At 38.2% G+C, this 18,805-nt stretch overlaps 1 protein-coding gene across 2 annotated transcripts; it reads left to right on the top strand.

Annotated features, from left to right (window-relative positions):
* Positions 1–666: 666 nt before the first annotated feature.
* On the top strand, positions 667–18,798 carry vill (villin-like). Of its 2 annotated transcripts, XM_081353149.1 has the most exons (18): positions 667–760; positions 2,942–3,135; positions 3,216–3,324; positions 7,960–8,070; positions 8,168–8,373; positions 8,679–8,757; positions 8,852–8,950; positions 9,089–9,242; positions 9,346–9,446; positions 9,532–9,669; positions 11,420–11,578; positions 11,949–12,128; positions 15,553–15,698; positions 15,784–15,928; positions 16,397–16,585; positions 17,582–17,641; positions 17,806–18,027; positions 18,106–18,798. In XM_081353149.1, exons 1-18 carry the CDS (start codon positions 689–691, stop codon positions 18,217–18,219), a joined length of 2,478 nt encoding a protein of 825 aa, XP_081209275.1. In that variant the 5' UTR covers positions 667–688; the 3' UTR covers positions 18,220–18,798. The 2 variants fall into 2 exon arrangements, with proteins under 2 accessions (XP_081209275.1, XP_081209276.1); XM_081353150.1 differs by lacking the exon at positions 17,582–17,641.
* Positions 18,799–18,805: the final 7 nt, after the last annotated feature.

Raw genomic sequence — 18,805 nt, 5'->3', positions numbered from 1 at the left:
TATCTATCTATCTATCTATCTATCTATCTATCTATCTATCTATCTATCTATCTATCTATCTATCTATCTATCTCTATTTGTCTGTCTGTCATTCTGTCGATCAATCTGTCTATCTGTCAATCAATCTCTGTCGATCAGTTTGTCTATCTTTTGGTCGATCTGTCTATCAATCTGTCTATTTGTCTATCAATCTGTCTGACTATCAATCTGTCTATCTGTCTGTCTGACCATTAATCTATCTATCTGACTGATGATCAATCTGTTTATCTGTCTGTCTGTCTGACGATTCATCTGTCTGTCTATCTGTCCATCTGTCTGTCTGTCTGTCTGCCTTTCTAATGTTAAAATATGCTAATTTGATCTCATTATGTAATGTAGAAGATGTGTTTATAAGTGTTATATACGGTGGTGGATATCTGTTTGAATTCAGATAGTTTGAGCGTTGAGATTTCTTCTCAGAATCCAGCAGAATGACTGAAGCCCAGGATGTGTTTAAAAGCATCCAGCGAAAGCCTGGCCTGCAGATCTGGACCATCAATGTAAGAGGCCACTGTTGTTTGCCCCCCTTTTTGTGAGCTCTATGATTTAATATTTATTTTAAAAAAAACATGAAAACAAGTCAAACTGACATTGCATTTTTGATTATTCACTGTATTATGTATTATTCTGTTTTCTGTTTCTTTAGAAAATGAAAATGGTCCCTGTCCCAGAGCAAGCGTTTGGAAATTTTTTTGAGGGTGACTGCTATATAATTCTTTATGTAAGTCATGTCAATCTAATTCTTCAGGTCATTTCAAATAGTGCTTTTGGAAAGGCTTACTACACATGAACACTTTTGAAAATCAGTTGACAATAATCTCATAGAACTTTGTCCAGTTGAATTTTTAAAGCTACTCTTTTTCCACTGATAATGCATGGTGATTTTTAAATTAATTAAAAAATTTAAAATTGATACCTAGAGATTGGCATGGTTTTATTTCAGTTAGCCTAATAGCTAGTTTGATTTGCATTGAGAGATGATCTTATGGAAAGTACCCCATGCCAATCTCTAGGTATGGTGAAGGCTATGTGATGATGTGGGGCTATTTTAATTCCAAAGGCCAAGGGAACTTTATCAGGATGCATAGTATCCTAACAAAAAAATAAATAAATAAATACTTAAAAATAAAAATCTGCCTGCCTCTATGGGAATTTAACATAGGGGTGTCCAAACTTATGCACCCTGTATTTTAAGGAAGAACATTTATTTATTTACGATACATTATTCATTCACAAAGAAAATTGGTGTCCTTAAAGGTTGGATTTTTCCTAATTTTTTAAATTAAGGCATTAAGTTCAGTTTCCAAAAGATGATTTTTTATTCCTCTTTTTAGTCAACTTTAGCATGGGTGTCTAAACTTATGCATAGCACTGTATATATACACTCACCTAAAGGATTATTAGGAACACCTGTTCAATTACTCATTAATGCAATTATCTAATCAACCAATCACATGGCAGTTGCTTCAATGCATTTAGGGGTGTGGTCCTGGTCAAGACAATCTCCTGAACTCCAAACTGAATGTCAGAATGGGAAAGAAAGGTGATTTAAGCAATTTTGAGCGTGGCATGGTTGTTGGTGCCAGACGGGCCGGTCTGAGTATTTCACAATCTGCTCAGTTACTGGGATTTTCACGCACAACCATTTCTAGGGTTTACAAAGAATGGTGTGAAAAGGGAAAAACATCCAGTATGCGGCAGTCCTGTGGGCGAAAATGCCTTGTTGATGCTAGAGGTCAGAGGAGAATGGGCCGACTGATTCAAGCTGATAGAAGAGCAACTTTGACTGAAATAACCACTCGTTACAACCGAGGTATGCAGCAAAGCATTTGTGAAGCCACAACACGCACAACCTTGAGGCGGATGGGCTACAACAGCAGAAGACCCCACCGGGTACCACTCATCTCCACTACAAATAGGAAAAAGAGGCTACAATTTGCACGAGCTCACCAAAATTGGACAGTTGAAGACTGGAAAAACTCGATTTCTGTTGAGACTTTCAGATGGTAGAGTCAGAATTTGGCGTAAACAGAATGAGAACATGGATCCATCATGCCTTGTTACCACTGTGCAGGCTGGTGGTGGTGGTGTAATGGTGTGGGGGATGTTTTCTTGGCACACTTTAGGCCCCTTAGTGCCAATTGGGCATCGTTTAAATGCCACGGCCTACCTGAGCATTGTTTGTGACCATGTCCATCCCTTTATGACCACCATGTACCCATCCTCTGATGGCTACTTCCAGCAGGATAATGCACCATGTCACAAAGCTCGAATCATTTCAAATTGGTTTCTTGAACATGACAATGAGTTCACTGTACTAAAATGGCCCCCACAGTCACCAGATCTCAACCCAATAGAGCATCTTTGGGATGTGGTTGAACGGGAGCTTCATGCCCTGGATGTGCATCCCACAAATCTCCATCAACTGCAAGATCCTATCCTATCAATATGGGCCAACATTTCTAAAGAATGCTTTCAGCACCTTGTTGAATCAATGCCACGTAGAATTAAGGCAGTTCTGAAGGCGAAAGGGGGTCAAACACAGTATTAGTATGGTGTTCCTAATAATCCTTTAGGTGAGTGTATTTATGTACAGTATATATATATATATGTATATGTGTGTGTGTGTGTGTGTGTGTGTGTGTGTGTGTGTGTGTGTGTGTGTGTGTGTGTGTGTGTGTATATATACAGTATGTACACATATATTATGTATTTACAAACTTTTATGTTAGACGTAATTAATCGTGATTAATCAATTTGACAGCACTAATAAAATTATAAATAACAATTTGAATTAATTGATTAAATTATTTATTATTACTGTTGTACTAAAAATAGGTGCATGATACCTTTTTAAACATGGGTGTATCTGTCCTCAAGCATTTTGTCCTGTCTCATCCAGGTGAGCAACAGCACCACACAATCCACTGATATCCACTACTGGATAGGCAACACTTCCTCTCAGGATGAGCAGGGAGCCGCAGCTATATATGTAACTCAACTGGATGAGTATCTCGACGGCAGTCCCGTCCAGTACCGGGAGGTCCAGGGATCTGAATCAGCCAAATTCAAAAGCTACTTCAAGAGTGGCCTCATGTGAGTGAAAGTGAAAGTAAAATATTTTGGCTTGCTCATGCCAATTCCACAATGGTCTGATTATGTCCTGTTTCCTGCAGATATAAAAAAGGTGGTGTGGGATCAGGATTCAGTCATGTGGAGACCAATACATATAACATTCAGCGCCTGCTCCACGTCAAAGGGACAAAACACGTGACCGCCAGAGAGGTGAACTACTGTACCATACACCTCGAATCACAATGCAAAATTAAGATTTCTTCTAAAGTGAAGGCTCAGATCATGAATATTAAAAAGTTTATGCTTTCTTAGTAACCCTAGGAGCATATAGTCACAAACCCTAATTAATATTCATGAGTCACCCCTTCCTCATAGTAGAATATGTAGAACTATCCACTGACTACATTTTGCCAAGACATGTTGTAAATATATTTCACTGTAAAAATACATTCCTTTCCAAAAATGTTGTCCTAACCCTACCCATAACTTATCCCTAAAATCAAGGGAAATGAAGAGGTGAATAACACTGATGTAGAAGCACCTCATCCTGGTTCTAAGCTTAAAGGGGACATATCATGCTAAATGCACTTTTTTTGAGTAACCCCAGAGTGCAGTCTGGACGATGGGGCGGGGCGACACTTTTAGGCGGGGCGACACGTGTCGCTCCGCCCACACCCGATTTTATTGGTTTATAATACAGCAATCTAATTGGCGTAGCCGTTTGAGGCATGAGCATGCGCATTCCTTTATGTACGAGTCTATGGTAGGAGTTTATGAATGATCTACGACTTCGACGCTGTTTGGCCATACTACAGAAATATTAAGTGATGATAACCATGGGGATTTCCGATTTCAGTAGCCTAATGATCAATTGGATAATATTTTGCTGAATTTACGGGTCAAGTTAGATGAAGTTACTGTCAAAATGTATTCGTATAGCGCTCAATTCACATCGTCTCAAAGCAGCTTTACAAAAAATCATATTGTAAGCTTTAGGCTAATATTGAGCAGTTTTAGGGCTAGGCAATATCACGAAATATGTTGCTGATAAATTACTGTTTGAAATTTAGATAGCCTACTCTTATATTTATTAATTTACCCAGCAGATAAGTCAGTGCCACTTTTAGTGAGCAATGATCATGACAGCATGAAATTACTGGCATATAGGCTATCAAAGGAGAGATCATTTCTAGGCTGATATAGGCTAGACAATATTTTTCCGCATGTCATGCAGGGCTCCGGAATTTCAAATCATTCGTAAATGCTTCTCCGTTTTTCCATTAGGATCAGTGAATAAACACAAACTCGGGATTTTACACAAATGATGATAATTCACTGTATTTCAGTAAAACATCGGATAAATCCGAAAGTTTGTTTTATTTTATTTTAAAGCAAAACCACAGTGACAAATAAGACAATAATAGGCTAGCCTACCAAATAGTATACAAGCCCAGATCGATATAATAAATCTGTTTTAGTAAATACATATTTATTTATTTTCACATTTCAGCACTACACGGTTTTAATTCTATTGTAGCCAACGCACAAAACCCAATGGCCTGATGATGTCACAGTAACAGATAGTCGAATTGTAGCCTACGGTCGACACTTATAAAACATGAATCTTTAAAACTATAACATAGGGATTTTACAGAACCAACAGGCCCTCATTTTATTAACAAAGAAACGTGAGTTTGCCATTAAACATTTTATTTGCACTGTAGCCTACCAAATAACGCACGCATTGGACAACATCTCGCTAAAAAAATGACAACAAAAAACGGTCGTGCTTTAAAAATGAAAATCAGCTGCTTTTACATTCTTACAGTGAATTCTCATCCTTTGAGTAAAATCGAGTTTGTAAAACATCTCTTTGAAGTAGGCCTGCGTTCGTTTTTAAACAATAACTTCATCCATTCTGTTTCTTAAGTACAATAAAACATTAGCCAATAGATCTTAACTAAAATTACCATGGTAAACCGACAACATATAGCCTACGATTAAAGTTAGCATTTAATATTTCTTTAATACGGCCAAATCATTCATAAAATCGAACTGAAAGGAATGCGCATGCTCAGACCTGAATCGTCTACACCAATAAGATTGCGGTATTATAAACCAATTAAATAGAGAGCCTAAGTCCCGCCCCTCCGCTTCCGGCTCATGGGACCTTACTTCGGAAAAAATATGTATGGAAGTCAATGGCGAGAGATAACTTATCTTTTTATTCCGTCTGAACTGTGCCCTGAACTACACATATGATGTTTGTCAATTTAAAAGGTAATTATGAAAGTCAAGAAAGTCGCAGTTTGTCATAAAACAGAAGAGTAACGTTTAGTTTTATGTGAAAATCGCTCAATGAACTACATCTCTCGTCTCGCACTATGTACGTCACAAGATCCGTTGCTCGTATGTGTGTATTCTGGCTCAAAACACTCAGGCATGACGGCGTAACGTTACGATTATAATGTAAGACTATAGAATAAAATGACAGACGTTAGCTTCAGTAAAGTTAGCTTCATTCATTGAGAGAAAAGGTATGACGTCGCATGTGCGCCTTCTGGGTTTGTAGTCTTTGTAATTACGTATTTTCACAGTCTTATACCTCAGCAGTTTTACATCAAGCTGCGACTTTCTTGACTTTAAAATGTATCTTTTAAATTGACAAACATCATATGTGTAAATCAGGGCACAATTCAAACGAGATCAAAATATTTGTTGTCTCTCGCCATTGACTACCATACAATATTTTTCCGAAATAAGGTCCCATGGTGGTCGACCGGAAGGGGAGGGACTTAGGCTCTCTATTGGGTGTGGGCGGAGTGACACGTGTCGCCCCGCCTAAAAGTGTCGCCCCGCCCCATCGTCCAGACTGCACTCTGGGGTACTACCTTTTTTTAGCCCTTAAATGCATTTTGTTGTATATTTGGAGTGTTTAGAAGTACAGAAAAGATTAAATTATCAGGTGCTTCGTTGATATCTTTATATTCTGTTTTGGTCATATTTTTCAACCTGTTCCGATTTTTCTGTTATCTATGACTTTTTTTGAACTATAACGTCACAGTATTTGCAGCGGAACTGCCAAATAAGGACATTGACTTCCGGCCCAACACTTCGAGCAATCCGCCATTATTATTTCTCGCTGCAATTTTGTAGTCCAAGCTAAAGGATGCAGAAGTTACGAGAGGGTAAGTTAAAATGTTAGGTTGTTGGATGTAGTAACCCACACGCTTTATTACACCGTCTAATGTAGATGAACTGCCGCGCTTGTGGCGCATGTTTAACTGAAAGAACGAGCAGAGAGAGAGAGAGACCGGGTCGCGCGCGCGCTCACTCTCTCTTTAGAGAGGCGAAAGTGTAAACAAGACATCACCGTCTCCAAACTAGACGCTGTCTTGCTCTCTCTCCCTCGCACATACTAATCAAAATAAATCGACACGGTGGTAAAAGGTCGGAAGACCAAAGTTTCATGTGTAAATACAGTAACACACCATTGCGATACATCCATATGAAGAAGTTGTTCTGCAGGTTCGTCGTCTTCATTTTTATCTCGCTCCGGCTCCGACTCTGGCTCGAACATGTAAGGCTGGCTGGACAAGTCTTCCGTTGTTGACATTTTGTTAATAACGTGTGAATAAAAAGTTTATGTGCCGCTAGATAATCCTATCTGTGCTATCAGACTACAAAAATGGCCGAACGGGGTGGAGTTCAACCTCTGCAACCTGGAGAGGGGGCGGGTATGAAGTGTCTCAATTTTATTTAAAGAGACCGCACCAAAACAAGTTGCTCTCAGACGCACGTCAGAAAAGGGGTAGAAAAGGGGCTTGTGGAGCTATAATAATGAGGAATTCGGACCCAAGCATTGCAGTTCCGCTTTATATAGACTACAAATGTATGATTTATATGTAAAAAGAAACAATTTAAAAGCATGATATGTCTCCTTTAAACTTGACAAACTATCAATTTGTTCCTGAAATCTGATTGGTTGATTGGAAAGTTGTTCCAAGACCAACATAGATGTACTTGGTGAAAATCAAGTTCACAGTGATAAAGGAAACTATATTTTATGTGAGCAAAAAAGCATAATATTAAAAGGAAAATATACAGTTTGAAAAATTAAATAATTGGCATTTATGTTATCACTGTACTAAAGCTGAAGCAAATGGTTAAAATTCTAAATTCAATATAAATTAATATCATTTAATCTGAAAAGAAACATTTTAAATGAAATTAAAATGTATTAGTTATTTTTTTAATTAATTATACTGTATATATATATATATATATATAAATTAGTAATATACTACTGTATATATATATATATATATATATATATATATATATATATATATATATATATATATATATATAATGTTCTTGTTTTTTGACAGAGAGAGAGAGAGAGACCCCACTTTGAAAACCCATGTTTTAAAAGAACACAGACAACCTTTTATGCTTGAGTTGATTTATAAATGTGGTCGAAGCACAAAAGGATTTGCAATTAAATTCGCTTTGTGGGGAAGGATATTCATATTGCAGGCTAAAGGCCAACATTAAGAGTCTCTGTAAATGAAGCTGTCAGACTCTATTATTATTTAAGTTATTTAATTGAATGTGTAAGAAGAAGGTCAAGAATCTTGTCTCTGCATCGCTACTTGTCCTCATGCCTTCTGATGTTTCTCTTAGCCCAGATCCTTGTCTTTTAGGTTGTCGATTTCAGAAAAAAAACAGGAAGTTAAATATCGAATTCAGAGCTGAACAGGACCTTTTCATGATGTCTTATTTCTAGCCAGTACTGACTGAACTGAAGGGGAATTTTAGCGAACTGTGTGTGTGTCTCTGCAGGTGGAGGTTTCCTGGAGCAGTTTTAATCTAGGAGACATATTCCTTCTGGACTTGGGAAAAGCATTAATTCAATGGAACGGACCTCAAAGCAACAGACAAGAAAAATTAAAGGTAATTGAAGTAACGGGAAGACACTGTGCTGGATGTTTAATAAAATGAGGAGTTGATTGATTTCTATTGGGTTCCTCTCCTCTCCTGTCTTTTGTAGGCTGTTCTGTTGGCCCAGGACATCCGGGACCGAGAGCGAGGAGGCCGGGCTCAGATTGGTGTGATTGAGGGTGGGCAGGAAGAAGCCTCTGCTGACCTGATGAAGATCATGAAATCTGTTTTGGGTCAGAGGACTGTTAACCTGAAAGAGGCAATCCCTGATGACAAACCAGACCAAAACCAGACCTCTTTCGTCAAACTCTACCAGTATGATCTATCTATCTATCTATCTATCTATCTATCTATCTATCTATCTATCTATCTATCTATCTATCTATCTCTATTTGTCTGTCTGTCTGTCTGTCTATCTGTCTGTCTATTTATTTATCTATCTGTCTGTCTGTCTCTCTGTCTATCTGACTATCTATCTGTCTGTCTGTCTATCTATCTCGCTCTCTTCTCTGTCTGTCTACAGTCTTGTTTCCAATGATGATGTTGATAATTAATCGATCATTCAGAGCTAGGGTCTAATTACGTAACACAGTCCTTAATTAACATGCTATTGTTCTCAGTGTGTCTGACGCCAGTGGTCAGCTGTTGGTACAGGAAGTGGCTGCCAGTCCACTGACCCAGGATTTGCTGTGTTCCTCGGTGAGACACATGAAGTCTACCAAATCACCCATCGTATCACTATATGACACACAACTAACTGTGGATTATGTTTTGATGTATGTTTTGTTTGCAGGATTGCTACTTTTTAGATCATGGTGGCAACTCAATAATGGTCTGGAAGGGAAAAGGAGCATCAGATGAAGAGCGACGCTCAGCACTGAGTCGAGCGGTTGTAAGTATCTGTGTTTGCGAATTACCATTAATCTGCGAAGCAGTATTTTTATTTTATTTTAACAGGAAATTCAAATTCAAACCAAAATCACTTCTCTAATTGTGTCATAATTGGTGCACACAAATAATCGTCCCTCAGGGCTTTGTAAAAGCAAAGAAATACCCGTCCAACACTAAAGTGGAAGTTATGAGTGAAGGAGGAGAGTCTGCCATGTTTAAACATCTCTTCAAGTCCTGGAAAGAAAAAGGTCAAACCCAAGGCCTAGGAAAAATCCACACAGTAGGAAAGATAGGTGATTCATCATTCAGCATTATTTTTGTGAGAGTGTACATGTTTCAGTATTGTCATTATAGTATATTCATCATATGTGTTTGTATACACATCTGTTATCGCAGCTAAAGTGGATCAGGTGAAGTTTGACGTAATGGAGCTTCACGCCCAGCCAAAGCTGGCTGCTCAGGAGCGGATGGTGGATGATGCTTCAGGACACGTTCAGGTATGGTGCAATAAAAATACCTGAATTCAGAAGTTTGGGCCTGCTGTCACACTTTTATCAAACATCTCCGCTGCTTTGTGTTCAGATTTGGCGGATTGAGAATCTTGAACTGAAGGAGGTGGACCGAAGCACTTATGGACAGTTCTATGGTGGAGACTGTTATCTAGTTCTGTACACTTACAACAGAGCCAACAAACCTCAGTACATCCTCTACATGTGGCAGGTGAGGAGCACAACATGAATACTCTGGACCCTATCATACACCTGGTGCAATGCGACGCCAGGCCCGACGCAAGTGTTTCATGCTAGTTTCAGCCCGACGCAGTTATCATTTTCACATCCTGTGCCACGTTGTTTAAATAGCAAATGCATTTGCACCCATTTGTTCACCCATGGGCGTGCTGGTCTGAAAACGAGGTGTGTTCAGGCGCATTGTTGGCGCGTTGCTATTTTGAGGCAACTGAAATAGACTGCTGAAACAACTATTCAAACAATGAAACAACAACAATGGCGCAGTATTTTTTTGTTATTTAAAGAGCGTGCTAGTAATATACGCCTATAGGTGGGTCCACAACCCGCATACACTTTGTCCCGTAGATGGTCTGCTTGTACTCTTTAACCTTGCGCACGAGCAGATCCGTTTCCTCGCTAAAGAAGCGTTTAGTCTTTCCGCTTGCAAATTCCGCCATGTAAATAGCAATACGCCATGGCATGAGCACAACTGGCTTTTAAAGGTGAACTAAGTAACTTTTTTAACTTAACCGAGCAGCTTCGGAGTCATTGGAATGGTTATATGACATTTTTCAGGTTGAATGGTGGTCGTCTCGCACCCTCCGAGCGCCTGTGAGAGGAAAAACCACACTTGCAACTTTGGGCCGCCGGCCTCAGCGTCAGGAAGTATCGCGTGATATCAGGTCTCACGATGTAACGAATTGCTTTACGGCACCGCACACATACACTATCTAAACATTTATTTGCTAGCCTTCTGTGTATCATACATACCTCAGTGGACATGGCTCCGTGCGTTCGCCGGGTTCTTTGAAAACAAATGCACATGACCAGCGGGAGAAGATGGGAGGGGGGAGAGTCACCAACGAGTTTTGACGACAGTGTTGTCAAATATCTATTCCGAAGCTGTAGGGGGAGCTCTATAGAGAAACCTGCGAGCAAAAAGCGAGAAATCGGCAAAGCTGCATAGTTCTGCTTTATAGGGAATGAGAGATGAGACTCTGATTGGTTTATTGCACATTACGCCCAAAACACACCTATAGGGAATACCCTTTTAGACCATGCGCCGGGCACGCCGACCATTTTTCCCATCGTTAAACAAGCAAAAGTGTATTCAGACTCATCCTAAGTGCACTTGCGCGGTGCGCTTTAGACCATGCGCTTAGATCGTTAAAATAGGGCCCTCTATCTCCAACACAATATATACTGTAATAATGTTATTTTATGTCATAATGTGGAGAAAACATATAACAGTCAGTAGAGCAACACAGTTACAGATCCAGTTACAGATCCAAGTTAGGACAATAAAATCACACTAATGAATTTCATTGCATTATATAACAAAACATCACACTAACTGGCATCCACAATGAAATTTTTTTGCAACGCCATCTGGTCAGCTGATTTTTCTTGGATGCATAAGCATCTTTTTGTGAATCATTTTGCTTTAAAAGTGGGTTTTGTGCTATATGTATTTCAAATAAATGGCACTTTAATATTTGTTATATAATGCAAAGACAGTCAAAGAATGTAATTTTAGTGTGATATAAATGTTTTGAGCCACTGTATATAAAACACAATATGGCTAATATGGCTACAGTAGAAAATAAACAATCCAGCATTTCTAAAAAAAAAAATATTCAACATAAATGATATTCACTTGCATTGACCTGAAAAACTACACTTACACTGTGTTGTAATCTGGATCTACACATTGGAGACCCTATGACATGTGTTCTCCGCAGGGTCGCCATGCCACACAGGATGAGGTGACGGCATGCGCTTATCAGGCGGTGAATGTGGATAACAAATACAATGGAGCCCCAACACAGGTCAGAGTGGTCATGGGAAAAGAGCCCAGACACTTCCTGGCCATCTTTAAGGGCAGACTCATCATATTTGAGGTGATTGTCCCTTCATTCCTATGGAACATTTAGCTCGAAATTGTACATTATTTTATGATCTGAATGATTTACCACTTTCAGGAAATCAACTAAAATATTGATTTACTTGCTTACATATTCTGCCATAGGATTTATTTTAAATGACATTATTCTTGCTTCTTTTGAGTAATCTGTGAGTTTACTTTTTCTTAAAGTAACAATAATAACCATTATTACTGACATTATCAAACATTTTTACATTATTACAATCGTTATGTGTATTACAAATAATTAGAACTGTCATTTTCATTTATTTGAATGAGCTACATTTATTATTAAGCATTTCTTTTTTCAGTGCTCTTGACCCACTGACGTGTTGATGCTTTCTTAGGGTGGGACAGGCAGACCGGGTGTTGTGAACCCTGATCCTGGTGCCCGACTCTTTCAGGTCAGAGGAACACACGAGATGAACACCAAGGCAACCGAGGTTCCCGCCCGAGCTTCCTCTCTCAACACCAATGATGTCTTTCTGCTCAAAACTCATCAGACTGTCTTCCTGTGGTTTGGAAAGGCGAGTAAAAATATACAACAAATAAAAAAAAGAAATATTATAATTATATACATCTATAACTAATAATTTTAAATATATAAATGTGCAAATAAATATACACTAAAACTAAAATGTGTGAAATTACAAGAAGCGATTATACTCCAGTAAAAATGTATTAATTACATTAAATATATAAATTAATTAATCATGATGAATAGAATTTATTGTCTTAAATATATATATATAATTAGTGCTGTCAAATCGATTAATCACGATTAATCGCATCTAACAGAAATGTTTGTAAATATATATACTGTATTCATATATCTGTCTGTATGTGTATATACACATATATATTTACATACTTTTATGTTAGAAGCAATTAATGGAAATGTATCGATTTGACAGAACTCATTTATATATGTGTGTGTGTGTGTGTGTGTGTGTGTGTGTGTGTGTGTGTGTGTGTGTGTGTGTGTGTGTGTGTGTGTGTGTGTCAATACCAAATTTTTTTTAAATAAAATATGTACAATTAAAACAAGCAAAACAGCAATTACACTCTTGTAATTATAATTATATTAATTATAATTCATATTATTTAATTGTTATATTATGTTATTATTTTACATTTTTTTATCTATATTATTTACAGGGGTGCACACATAACTTTTTCGGTCTGGTTCTCTGCTGTCATCATCACTTTCCTCCTGCCTGTTCTCCTCACTATCTTCGTTTCTCTCGAACGTGGTAGAAGATGATGATGACGATGTTTTTATTATTATTATTTGATTAAAGGTCCCGTATTATGCCCCTTTTCACAAGATGTAAAATAAGTCTCTGATGTCCCCAGAGTGTGTATGTGAAGTTTCAGCTCAAAATACCCAACAGATCATTTTTTACAGCATGTTTAAATTGACATTTTTTGGGGCTCAGAAAAACGCGCTGTTTTAGTGTGTGCCCTTTAAATGCAAATAAGCTGCTGCTGGACCACACAGGGGGCGGAGCTTCATGAGCTCGCGCTCATTCTCTCAGGACAATTTCATCTCACGGAATGATGATAATATCAGAAACTCTCAGTAACGGTGTTCATTTCGAGTCGGACAATAATGCCTACAGAGTCAGAGTGCTGTATAGAGATGAAACACAGGTATAGTTTAGTAGTTTAATTACGGTTATTATAACGTATTTGTCATCTGCTTGTATGTATCCATTATTTATTAATAGCCTACAAGTCTGCTGTTTCTGACCAGGTCCGAATGATGATCAAACATGTACTGATGAGTTTAATAAAGTTTATTGTACAGAAAATCACCGTAAGAGCGGAGTAAACACAGTAGGCTAAGTTATAAGAAGTGCACAAGTAGCCAGTAGAGTTGAGGGAGCATTCCTGTGGGCGGAGGTTAGTCAAAAAACGGTTCGACAGACGTCATTAAAGAAGGAAGTAGAGGGATGTTGTCCAAACGAGCCGTTCATTGTAGTCAAGCGGGAAGGAAGTCGACCGGAAGTTGAAGTCGGCCGGGTGCCGCCATCTTGAGCGGAACTTCACTTGCGTTAGCAATCCCATTGACTTCCATTCATTTTGGCGTCACTTTGACAGCGAATAACTTTACATCTGAGGCGTTTGAAGACTCCATTTGTCCATTTTTTATTTCTAAAGACACACGACAATGTATAAAATGCTCCATTACCTTGTAGCTTATGTTATGGCCCCGTAGAAACAGTTTTTGTAAAAGTAGGCTAACGATTGCGTCATAACCAAGCGACTCTTTGTCGCACATTAGAGAGATTACCGTATGGACAGGAGGAGAAGCTCGCTGGCAATCGGGGGGACGTAGAGGCAAAATGACAATATAATTAATCAGAATACCTAGCAAAAGTTGATCCTGCTCCATGCTCATGGACAATTCCTACTCACACTCTCCGTCTCTGCAAGATTCGGAAGGGAATGATTCAGATTTCTCTTGGCACAGCTACTAGAAGACAGACGGGTTGCTCACGTGGTCCGTGTAACGCTTTGCTCGGTTTGAGTCTGCGCGTCAGGAAAGGAAGTGCTAAGAAATCGCTAAAAATGGGCTTCACTTGTCTCAATTGAGTTCCAATGGGGTCTCTGTGTCCATTTCTTTTACTGTCTATGATTGTAGTCGACTTCTGTTAAATAAAATATCTTGCTTGGCATTGAACTTTGAGCTTTATAATTTTACAGATATTATTTATGCTCTAACAGCAACATTACACACTAACTAAAGTTTGAAACATGGGATCACGAAGAACGGGACCTTTAACATTAATGACACAGACAATAGCAGGAATATTTAGGTTGCTGTCACTTTAAGACCTAATGCAAGGACCGAATATACTGACACATTATCTGGTTTCTTTCTCAACTGTTCGCTTATGACATAACCGAGAGAATACTTGCTGAGACAGGTATTTTGACATAATTTTATGCGTATGTGTCCGTTCAAGCGCAAATCAACGCGAAAGAGGAATCAATTCGGTGTTTGAGCGCTGTCTGAAACACTTCTGTCCCTCTGTGTGCTCACGCTTCTGGTGTGTGTGGCTCTGCGCACAGATAACAGCGCGCGAGTCCAGATTTTCACCTCTTCTTCCGCTTTTAAAATCGTTTGAATGTGTAAATTGGCAAGACAAAACACGTCCAAATGATAAACTTTCACTCCATGATGGTTAAACTTAACAGGTAATCCGCAAATCACATGCGTGCCGAACCGTGGGGCCTGATCCGTAGGGATCAGCTGCAAACCGTTGCACCCCTAATAATTAATGAACACACATCATCATGATTGCTATCTTACCAGAGATGGATATACTCCAGTAAGTAAACGTGTCCTTGTCCCCAAAAATGTTGGTACTCAAAAGCGCTTCCCTCCACGTTTTCTGCTGTGCATCATTTATTTTTTTTACAACGCATGAGCACCAGTTATGTGCAACCCTGATTATATGTATAATGTTTGTGTGTGTTTGTGTGTGGTTCAAGTAATGGGGACAAAGAGTCCCACCAAACTTGGCAATATCCAAAAATGTAGTCCTTGTGAGGACATGTTTTTGTCCCAATGAGGAAAACAGCTTATAAATCATACTAAGTGATGTTTTTTGAAAATGCAGAAAGTTTTCTGTGATGGTATGACACAAAAGTGTGTGTGTGCATTGTTTGTTTGTTTTCGTGGTTCAGGTATTCCTATGCTGTGGGGACAAAATGGATATATGCCAGAAATGTTTAGACTGGTGGGGACATATTTTTTGGTTCCCATGAGGAAAAATCTGTTAAATGTAAAAATGCAGAAAGTTTTCTGTGAGGGTTGTGCTTGGGTGTAGGGTTAGGGGATAGAATATACAGTTTGTACAGTAGAAAAATCATTATATCTATGGAAAGTCTCCATAAAACATGAAAACCCAACGTGTGTGTGTGTGTTTATGTTTCCCACAGGGCTGCAGTGGAGACGAGAGGGAGATGGGGAAAGCCGTAGCTGATTTGCTTTCTGAGCAGGATAAGCAGAATGTGATGGAAGGACAGGAACCAGCTGCTTTCTGGATGGCTTTGGGAGGGAAAGCTCCATATGCCAGTGACAAGAGGTACAACCAGAAAAAAACATGCGCTCATGCTTCAACTCAGAGGACAGTTGCTCATTTCCACTGACTTTCTCTGTATCTCCACCAGATTGGAGAAAGAAGTGGCACCTCACGATCCTCGTCTGTTTGAATGCTCCAATCAGACGGGCCGATTCCTCATGACGGAAGTGTCTGACTTCTCTCAGGACGATCTTGATGAGGATGATGTCATGCTGTTAGACACCTGGGAGGAGGTGGGTTGCGTGAGGTCATGCTGTCGGCTTCTTTTGCATGCGGCTGCGGTGAAATGGCGGTGCGGTTCTGGGTTATGCAAAAGAAACAGAGAAAAATAACATCAAACAACAATTCCACTGGATGTTTTGAGTGTTAAGTTACTCTAACCAAGGGGTTTTCAAACCAGGGAAGAAAGAAAAAGGATATATATATATATATATATATATATATATATATATATATATATATATATATATATATATATATATATATATATATATATATATATATATATGGTTTATATATATCTATGGTTTTACGTTAATACAAACTGGGCTAATTTATAAATAAATGGATTTTTAGTAATTAAATCGTATAGCTGGCTTTATATAGGGTCCTTTGCAGAGGGGTTGTCAAAATTGGGGGCTGTAGTGTAGCATCAAAAAGTTTGGAAACTTATTTGTCAAAACTCTCTTCTTCTTCCTTAGATTTTCCTTTGGATTGGGAACTCAGCCAACCAGTACGAGATTCAGGAGTCCTATAGCAGTGCAGTGGACTATCTTAAAACCCACCCAGCAGGACGGGACACTGGAACACCGATCACCACTGTTAAACAAGGCTATGAGCCTCCTACCTTCACCGGCTGGTTTAATGCTTGGGATGCTCACAAGTGGAGCGTGAGTCGAACAGGCTGAAGTTGCCCAGCAGGGGCCAGTAATGCACAACATAAAGTCACTAACAAACTAACAGAATCTCTTAATCCACATAATTGTTTGTTGATTCTCAGTTGATTATCATTATCAACATGAAAGCAAAATGGACCCTTTTTACTTTCATAAGGCATTTTCCTGGTCTTATTGTCAACGACTTTTTATTCAATGCCGATATTCCAAAATAGGCCTGTCACGATCACGAATTTTGCTAACTATTTATTGTCTTGCAATTAATGATTTACATTTTTTTTTTAAATTGGATTTGTATATACTATTATAATAATATTATAATAAACTAGGCCTGTATGATTTACTTTATTATTGTGAAGAAATATATAATACAATATAATATAAAATAATATAGTTGTGTATTTGATGGCAAATTGAATAATAAATAATTTAACAAATAAAAAATTGAGAGTAAATCGAATAACCACGATCAAACAAATAATTAATAATTGAAACAGGCCTAATTCCAAATAATATTGATCAGCCTCTGACACAACTTTACTTTTCGTTCATTCATATTAACCAATAGCCAATATTATACTTGCCAATTCCTTCTCAAAAATATAGTAATAATAATACAAATAATAATGAAAAAATAATAGTTATTATTATTAATATTAATATTATCATCATCATATTTAGAGAAGAAATTGGCTAGGAATTGGCTATTAAAAATAATTGTATTATTTTATAATCATTATTAGTAGAAGTAGTAGGATATTATCACATTCAGGCCACGTTTACTTTTCACCATCCAAAATATTCCCAATGGTTAACTTAAAATCAAATTCCGCCTTCTTTTCTCTGGTTGAATATTCAAATATTATGAAAGTAAAATTGGTTACTAGTGCCATTTCATGTTAAGTTGAATTTCTTTTGTCCACCCTCACACCACATAATGAATTAATGTTACAAAGAGAGACACTTTTTCAGTTTCACTCTATATTGTAGGGAGGCCTTTCATATGAGGAGATGAAAAGCAAGATGGGTGATATTTCGCAAATCACTGTGGTAAAAAGCTTTCACCTTACTGATCAAATACTTGTTCTTGATGTCAACAGATGCAGTGATTCATCTTATTTGATTATATTGATTATCTAATTGCATTTAGATATTGATATGGTCTACACACTTATGTGCAGATCTAAACATAATGTTGACCTCATTTCCTGTAGAATCTCAACAGCACAGACCTGAATAAGAAGACAGGAGGAGGCGCGGGGACGAGCTACAGCGCTCCGGGAGGACCGGGAAATGTAAGGTCCCATAACCAGCGGATGTCCTCTTCCATCTCCAATGCACATGCAGACGGGGCAAAGCCTTCTGGGATGCAAAATTCAGAGCTAGTTCAAACACCTAACCAGCTGCGTCAAGGAGAGGACCCTGGAAAACGAGAGGTGGGTGCTGAAACATTTTTGGTTGGTATGATAAAGTCATATGATCTATAATTTTTTCCTACACTGTCTTTATTTCAGGAATCTTTGACTGACGCAGAATTTGAGAATCTTCTCGGCTGCAGCCGTGATAATTTTCAGCGACTGCCTAAATGGCGTCAGAACGACCTTAAAAAGAAAGCAGGACTGTTTTGAGTTGGTTTTACTGTAATGAGATAAGTTGCGTCTTAAATGACTCACTGCGCACCTATACACTGTGTACTTATGCAATATGTATTCACCCATGAAGTGTATGAATTTTATACGGTTATTTTGTCATGCAACGTCAGAGTCTGATACCCCTCAAAAGTTAAGTGCATGAAGTGTCCAACATTCCACTTTATTTAGTGCATCATCGGGTATTTAAAGTGTACTTTTTCTTTTTAAAATTTTCAGTGAACACACTACTCGCACTATTTATACTTAAAAAACTTCTTAGAGTAGTGCATAAGCACACAAATTGGGACGCACCTATATAGCCTGATCTTCAGACAAGATTTATGTGCTTCTTGGGTATCTTGGGCTAGAAGACTGTAACCTATTCACCGTTACAGATTTATTTATTCATCAAAGAAATCTTTTGACACATTAAAAGTGAACATTTAAAGGTATGACCTAATAGAAATGCTCTTGCACACAAATGATACATCACCAAAATGAAGGATTCTGATATTATCAGTCACGTACAACATGTCTAAATGCTTTTTAGTACTAATAAAAACAAGACTGTGTGGCAAGAAAT

This window comes from Scardinius erythrophthalmus (genome assembly GCF_964197995.2).
Source record: "Scardinius erythrophthalmus genome assembly, chromosome: 22".
NCBI classification, from domain to species: domain Eukaryota; kingdom Metazoa; phylum Chordata; class Actinopteri; order Cypriniformes; family Leuciscidae; genus Scardinius; species Scardinius erythrophthalmus.
Note: the sequence above shows the minus strand (reverse complement) of the source record. Positions and strands in the feature narration are given on the sequence as shown.

Bases quoted from the DNA above. Each gene is read 5' to 3' on its own strand.
- vill (XM_081353149.1), top strand. From the start codon at position 689: ATGAAAATGGTCCCTGTCCCAGAGCAAGCGTTTGGAAATTTTTTTGAG. The intron at 9,447-9,531 runs GTATGGTGCAAT...CTTTGTGTTCAG, and splicing joins ATGCTTCAGGACACGTTCAG to ATTTGGCGGATTGAGAATCT. The intron at 16,586-17,581 runs GTGAGTCGAACA...TCTATATTGTAG, and splicing joins GGGATGCTCACAAGTGGAGC to GGAGGCCTTTCATATGAGGA.